Source organism: Excalfactoria chinensis, chromosome 3, assembly GCF_039878825.1.
Source record: "Excalfactoria chinensis isolate bCotChi1 chromosome 3, bCotChi1.hap2, whole genome shotgun sequence".
NCBI classification, from domain to species: domain Eukaryota; kingdom Metazoa; phylum Chordata; class Aves; order Galliformes; family Phasianidae; genus Excalfactoria; species Excalfactoria chinensis.
The window spans coordinates 43,686,818-43,694,249 of record NC_092827.1 but is presented as its reverse complement, the minus strand read 5'-3'; the positions used below and the strand labels follow the sequence as shown (position 1 = coordinate 43,694,249).

At 53.4% G+C, this 7,432-nt stretch overlaps 1 protein-coding gene across 1 annotated transcript; it reads right to left on the bottom strand.

The window, feature by feature from the left end:
* Positions 1-737: 737 nt before the first annotated feature.
* MARCKS (myristoylated alanine rich protein kinase C substrate) lies at positions 738-4,143 on the bottom strand. The gene is made up of 2 exons (XM_072333015.1): positions 3,887-4,143; positions 738-2,870 (listed from the first exon to the last, which is right to left on the bottom strand). The coding sequence occupies exons 1-2, from the start codon at positions 3,983-3,985 to the stop codon at positions 2,121-2,123; spliced, it is 849 nt and encodes a 282-aa protein (XP_072189116.1). The 5' UTR covers positions 3,986-4,143; the 3' UTR covers positions 738-2,120.
* Positions 4,144-7,432: the final 3,289 nt, after the last annotated feature.

Below are 7,432 nucleotides of genomic sequence, written 5' to 3'. Positions count from 1 at the left end.
AAAATACCACTAGTGCTTTTCTTACATGAGCCCACCGTTTTATTAAGGCATAATATGCCCTGAGCAAAATGCTGGATATTAGCCAAAAAGCCTAACAATTAAAGGCAAGCACCAAGTGATTGTTTTTATAGACAAATCTTGGAATTTGTTTCGTTAACTCACCTGCAGTTGGGAGTAGCACTTGAGGAAAAAAACCCAAAAAACATAAAAGAGAGAAAATATTGCTTTTAATTACCTTGAGCAGAATGGCAGTGTTAATACCCCCCTTTCTCCCTCCAGGCTAAAGTTTTTGAGCTAATCGTCTAGGTACCTAAGCAGGGACAGCATACTAAGAGACATAAACAGGGACGTCTTTCCAAGAGCTTGGTTTTCAGGCAACTCAGCACACAAAAAGAAATCAGCGCCCCACACTCGGCAATTCCAATTACATCTCATTTTCCTCAAGAGGCCAGAATCTCACGTGCTGGATACCTCTGGTCTTAAAGCAAGATGGAGCCTGGACAGCAACATCACACGCCATGCGTGCTCAGCCTGCCTTCCAGTTTTCCTATTAGATCCGGGGAATGCTGCAGCTTACCCAGCCCACTGCTATAAGCACAGCCTTACAGAGCCTGGGATTAGGAAGGCAGCTTTCAAAGCTCGCACCAACAGCAAGCTGCATCTCTTTCTCTCTACGAATTTAGGCAACAGCAGCCCATTGAATCTACCAGAGTATCCATGAAAGAAACACGACCAAATTATACATTTTATTCACATTTATTTTTTTTTTTTTTTCGCTTTTAGTGTGCTCACAGAAAATTAGAACACCTTAAGCAGGAGTTTAATAGCAATTTTTGTAAGCAAAGTTACATTCCATCTCTAAGTCAAATTGGTCAAAGCTTCTCCAGTATTTACAAAAAAAAAAAAAAAAAAAAAAAAAAAGATAGACAAGATGCTACACAAAAAAAAAGGAAAAAAAATACAAAAAAATAAGAAAAAAAATACCCCGAAAAAAAAAAATAAAAATACCCCATTGCATCTGAAGTTTTCCTTTATTTTCAAAGACAACTGGAAAAGAAAAGCGTCGTCTGCTGTAATCAAAAACATACCACAGTATAAACAGTAACCATTCCACTTATCACAGCTTGGTTGAGTTTAAAATCGGTGTTTCAAAAGGTCCAAGATGACTGCGAGTTTTACAAAAGAAAAACGGGCAGGGTGGAAAGAGTTGCAAACTTCATGTGCTTCTGGATATCAAGATTTGTTTTTTTTTTTATACAATAGTCACAGTTAAAAACACCCTGCTGGTAATACATAATTACACTTTATTAAGGTCATAAACCAGCAATAAACAATAAAGCCTATACAACTTGTATTTCTACTTAATCACTGACTGATACAGCTAACATGAGATAAGTGAAAAGTTCCTATGGTTTAAATGAATTCCTAAGACTATGATCTCTTTATCTGGGTATTGATTTTTTTTTTTTAATTATTTTTTATTTTTTAATTTTTTTTTTTCCTTTCCTTCTTAATCAAGACTTGTAGTGTTGTAAACCTTATAGAACATCTGCCTCACAAAATACATCGTAATAACTTTCTTTTAAAAAAAGACTAACCCCTCACATCGTGTCTCGTGGCACGTTCTTGGCAATGGATGCGCCACGGATTCCCCACTGTGGCCCCTTAATCACTTCATCGAGATCCCTTATCGACCCACCCATCTCCTTCATTATATGGGCGCGTCCACAGACTTGACAAAAGAAAGTTTACGTTTCGAATAAAGATGCAAAGTATGCAAAAAAAAAAGTAAAAATAAAAAAATTAAAAAAAAAATCACGAAAAAAAAAAGAAAAAAATATTTAATACTGATGCAAAACAAAAAAAAAAATTAAAACAAAGAAAAAAAAAGGAGAGAAGGAAGGAGGCGGAGGGAGGCGACGAGGCCCTCCTTCGCCCGTTGGAATGGTGGTAACAGAATGATTTGAGATGGGAAATCTGCGGGGAGAGAAAAAAAAGAAACGAGACATCTTTTAAATCAATCCCTGGTTGTAGACAAGTTCTCCGAAACCAGTACCTGGCACCACTCCAACAAACAAACAGGGGGAGAAAAGTTCGTCGGCGCGGGGCGGCGGCGGCACTTACTCCGCCGGTTCGGCGGGGCCCTCCGGACTGCTCTCGGACGGGGCATCCTGCCGCGCTGCCGGCTCCTCCGCGGGGGCCGCCTCCTGCTCGCCGCTTCCCGCCTCGCTCGTGGTGGCGGCGGCGGCGCCGGCCTCCTCCGCCGCTTTCTCCTGCTGCTGCTGCTGCTGCTCCTCGGCCGCCGGGGCCTCTTCTCCCGCCGCCTTCTCGGGGGCTGCCTCGTCCGATTTGGCCTCCTGCGAGTCCCCCGCCTCCTCCTTCGCCGCCTCGGCGCTGCCGGCGGCGGCCGCGCTGGCCTCCTCGGCCGCGGCCTTGCTCTCCTCGCCGCCCGCCGCCTCGGGGGCCGCGGCCGCCGCCGATTCCTCCTTCCCGCCCTCGGCCGCGGCGGCGGCGCCGCCCTCGCTCTCCGCCCCCTCGCCGGCCTCCTTTTTGTTCTTTTTGAAGGAGAAGCCGCTCAGCTTAAAGGACTTCTTGAAGGAAAAACGCTTCTTTTTTTTTTTCGGGGTCTCGCTGCTGGACGAGGGGGTCGCGCCCTCCTCAGTCTTGGGGGAAGCCTCTCCCTCCGCCGGGGAGGCCGGCTCGGTGCTTTCCGCCTCGGCCGCCTCCTTCTCGGAGGCGGGCTCCGACGAGGCCGCCTCCTCCTTGCCCGTCTCCTCGGCGGGCGCGCTGCCGTTGGCCTGCACCTCCTCCTTGCCCGCCTCCGCCGCCGCGGGGGAGGCGTCGCCGTTCACCTTCACGTGGCCGTTTTCCTGCAAGACAGCGACCGCGTTACCGGGGGCACGGAGGGGGCTGCTGCCGTGGGGGGCGCGGGCCACGAGCGCCCGGCCTCCCTCCCCGCGCCCTTCGCCGCCCCGCACCGGGCGCTCCCCCCAGCGGCGGGTTAGCTCCGCGGGACGGCCGCGAGGGGGCGCCATAGTTCCACGCTGCGGCGGCGGCGGCGCGCACCCCCGCCCCCGGCGCGCCCCGTCCGGCCGCCGCGGCGCGGGGCGGGGGGATGGCGAGAAGCGAACAAAGCTCGCCCGGCCCCGGCCCCGCGCCCGGCCACCGGTGCCCCCACCGCCATCCTACCGGCCGCCCCCCGCCCCCCCCGCTCCATTTGCATGTTGCGGGCGCCCGCCAGCGCGGCTGGCTGCCCCGGGCGGCAGCTGCGGGGGGCAGCCCGACAGCCGGGCGGCGTGCGGCGGGGAGGGGGCGGCGGGGAGACCCGGCCGTGGGGAGCTGCCGAGCCGCCAGCCCCGACGGCATCGCGCGTCCACCCTCAGAGGCTTCGCGCCCCTCGCCCGGCGCCGTCGGAAGGAGGTGAAGCGAGCGGAAAAGCCGAGCGATATCAGATCCTTCCGTTTAGAAGCCATCGGGACGCTCGCAATACACGAGGGATTTGTCTTTCTTTACGGATAAATAAATAAATAAATAAACACATACATACATTTAAAAAAAAAATGGTCACCCCCTCCTCACCCGCGACGCAGGAAAGACAACCATACAAAGGAAAGAATCACTCGAAGCCAAACCCGTGATTAAAACAAAAAAATAACAAAGAAAGAAAGAATCCCTTCGCCTCGAGTCGCAAAGATAAAAGGATTGCCCGTCATTCTCTCCATCGAACGTGCCACCGGGGGTATCAAAGGAAGAGGAATTAAGACAGGATGCAAAAGAGAGTCCGTCGAAGTCGGCTTAAAAAAAGGAGTAGGTTTAATTTTTTTGCCATTTCTTTTTTTTTTTTTCCTTTTTTTTTTTTTAGGTATTTTTTTTTTTGTTTCGTTACCTGTCCATTCGCCTTGGAGGGAGACGCGGCCACCGCTTCTCCGGGCTTCTCGGCGGCGGCTTCGCCTTTCGCAGCGGTCTTGGAGAACTGGGCACCCATGCTGGCTTATTCAACAAAGAAACTCAACAGATCCAAAAGGAGGGGAAACAAAGAGCGTCGAGTCGGTATAAATAGCGGGCGACCGGCAGCGGCAGCGACACACACACACACCAAAAAGGGGGGTTTGGGGTTGGGGGGGCGGAAAAAAAAAAGAGAGAACAGAAAGAGAGAACAGAACCGATTATAATGCACTCCTCTTTTAAAAAATATATATTAAAAAATAGGAAAAATTAAGTTGAAGAGATCAAAAAAAAAGCAGCGGCGGCAGCAGCAACACGGGAGGGAGGGGGGGGGAAAAAAAGGAGGAAAAAAAAAAAAAAAGTCGAGCGAAAAAAAAAAAAAAAAAAAAAAAAAGGAGCCCAAGTTTAGTAAAAAAGAAGTAATAAAAAATCCCAGATTTGTAGCCGTACTGTAGACAAGGAGAAAATGGAGAAATCTCCCTGGTTGCTAATAAGATGCGGAGTCCAACGCCCAAGTGCACAGATGAATGGGCTTCCCGAGCGGTGACGGCAGCCCTCCGCCCGGCGCCGGCCAATCGCCGCCGCGCCACACAAAGGGGGGCGGGGCCTGGCCGCCCGGCGAACAATGGAGCCGCGATGGCAGCGGTTTGAAATCAGCCCCCAGCCGATAATGAATGTGCCGCTCCGGAGCGGGCGGGCGCGCGGAGCTCCGCGCCGGGGAGCGAACAAAACACCCAAATAAAGCGGGGCGGGCGGGCACGGACAATGGGTGTGCGGGGCGTGCGGGGAGCACGGAGCTGGGAGCACGAGTGTGAGCCCGTCCGCCCGCCCCCACCCTGTGCCGCCGTGAGAGCAACAGATAGTGTGCGAGCCCGGGGCGGGGGGAGCGGGAAGGAGGGGATTTTCTTTATTTTATTATTATATATATATATATGTTCTTCCTCCTCCTTTTCTTCCTTAGGTTTAATTGGTCGCGATTGTTAAATCGCCCCCAATTTGGAAGGTATTTGAACCACGTAGATCGGGTTTCGCCAAACGCGATCACGAGGCGCAGGGAGTGGGTCTGTAGGCCAGATGTGGCCGGGCAGCGGCCGCCCCCTCCCCCCGCGCGATACGGGCTCGGAATAAAATACGCGGCGATCAGCCCGCGGCCCTAATTAAACCCCGCTGTCTGATTATCCCCGAGTTGTGTTTTCAAAGTATTTTCCTCGGCGGTGACCCACTTCCAGCCCCGCGTTTCCGCGCAGGAGCAGCGGGCGCGCAGCCCCCCGGCGGGGGGTGCCGCCGTGCCGGAGCCGGGGCGCTCCCCTCGGGCGGCGGCGGTCGAGGCGGTTCCCGCCGATTCCCTCTCTCGGGGGTACGGAGCTGCCATCGCTCCGCGCTGGGAAACGCTTCTCCGACCCCCCCCCCCCTCCCCCCCTTTCGCCCCCCTCCACCCATACACCCCCGGTGCCCCCTCCGTTTAAAGCAGTACAGCGTCAGAGCGGCCCTTCCCCAACGCGCGGCTCATCGCACCCCGCACGCCCGCTGCTTATAAGCGCGGAGGGAGAAGCGATTCCCATAACGAAGGGCTGCGAAGCGGGGACGCCCGGCCACGCTGCCCACCTCCCTCCCCCTGCTGATCGCCCGGTGCCGAGGGGCTTTGTGTGACCGCTGCGTCCCCGAAGCAGTGATTTGCAGGGAATCGGTCCAGGGAATATTGGGGGTTGGGGTTATTTTATTTTATTTTTTTCTTTTTATTGTGGGTTTTTGTGTTTTTTGTGGGTTTTTTTTATTCCGGCAAAAGGAAGCATCTGCCATTACGCATCGCCCCCCGCCCGGCCCCACCGCTGCCAGCCGCTCCCTTTGTCTCGGCCGAGCAGAGACAAGCGGCCCCCGCGGGGCGCCCACGCGTGCCCGCGCCCTCCGCGGGGCGGGGCGGAGGGGCCGCCGCGCCCCGGGGCTACCCCGGTGCTGGGGCGTTTTCCGTGCCGCGGTCCGCAGCCGCCTCCCGCGGGCGCTGTCACCTGCGGCCCCGCGGCGGGTGGGAACGGGGTCGTACCGGTGGCCGGAACCCTCCCCCCCCGCCCGAACACGCCCGCTTGGGGAAGGCGGCCGGGGCACCGCGGTTGCTCGCCGGGCGTTTGCGCGACGGAGAGGCGAGGAGAGGCGGAGATCTTCGTGAACCACTTCCCGAGGGAACTCCGAGCTCGGGGCTTGGGCTGCTCCCTCTTCGTTTGGATCGTGATTTTTTTCTTTTCTTTTTTTTTTTTCTAATTATTTTGTCTTTTTCACGCTAGTCGAGATACCAACTCACGAAGAACACCTCCTTTAAGGTGCCAGGACCTCACAGCCAACACTAGAAGCCATCCGTCCGTCCACCTGCACCGGGATTTCACCTGCGTGGGCATCTGCAAATTCACTTTCTGCTGTAGCAATGCGTGGATCTCAGAGCGGTGGCACTGAAAGACTGCACAGAGCAGCTGTGGGAGTTTTGTCAGCATATGCTTTGCAAACTCGGTGTGGTTTTCAACCATTTCTGTTTTACAACTTTGGAATAAAGAAAAAAAAAAGAAGGAAAAGTTTTTGTTTGATATTATTCTGGACTCTCAGAGCCTCAAGTTGTTCTCCAGAGCAGACAAACAAGAAGCCTGGAATACCTACAGACTGCCTGTCAGTCCCAGTGCATTGCAACCTGGACAGCTCTGTTCTAACAGAGACCCCTTGATGAGAGGTGCCACCACCAGATGTAACCCTGCTGCTGGCCTATGGCCCAGCAGCCACTGGGCTGCTTGCTGTCACACCACACCTTTAGGACTCCAGCAAGAACAGATACCCTGCAGGGGAGATTCCTCATTCTTAATCTTGCACTTCACTTAAGTTCTTGATCTTTTCATCTCCTTCCAAAGGGGAAAAAAAGAAAGGGGAAAAAACAAAACAAAACAAACAAAAAAACCCACCAACACCCCACCTTGATTGATGTACTGCAGGACTAATGAGATATGAGTGTGCAACGCACCATTGTGCTGCAGCAGCTTCCACACACAGAGATAATAGAATCATAGAATATCCTGTGTTGGAAGGGACCCACAGTGACCATCTTGCAGCGTTTCTCTGACAGGACCAATGATATACCAGGTGCTTACAGAGGTTTAGCGTATGAAAAAAAATGACTCCACTGTACATGTATTTTGGCATCTAGAACAAGAGCTGTGTCAGCAAGTAGTTGATATCAGCAAGCAGGAGATATCCTGTGTGCCGTGGTAACGTTTCTAAGAACATCAACTGAGGGGCAGCTCTGAGGCGCCCAAAAGTGAACGAGAAAGGGCAGCTCTGGGTTTCCCTCCCATTGCCATAACAAAGGCAATGCCTCACCCTAGTCCACTGCCTGATCTCCAGTTGCACGCTGCACCTCCAAAGTTGGTTTGTCAGCAGCGCTTCCACACATGATTCCTTACAGCATGCTTTGCCCAAGATTGGTTTCACGCTCTTCTGTTGGGAAGTGGGA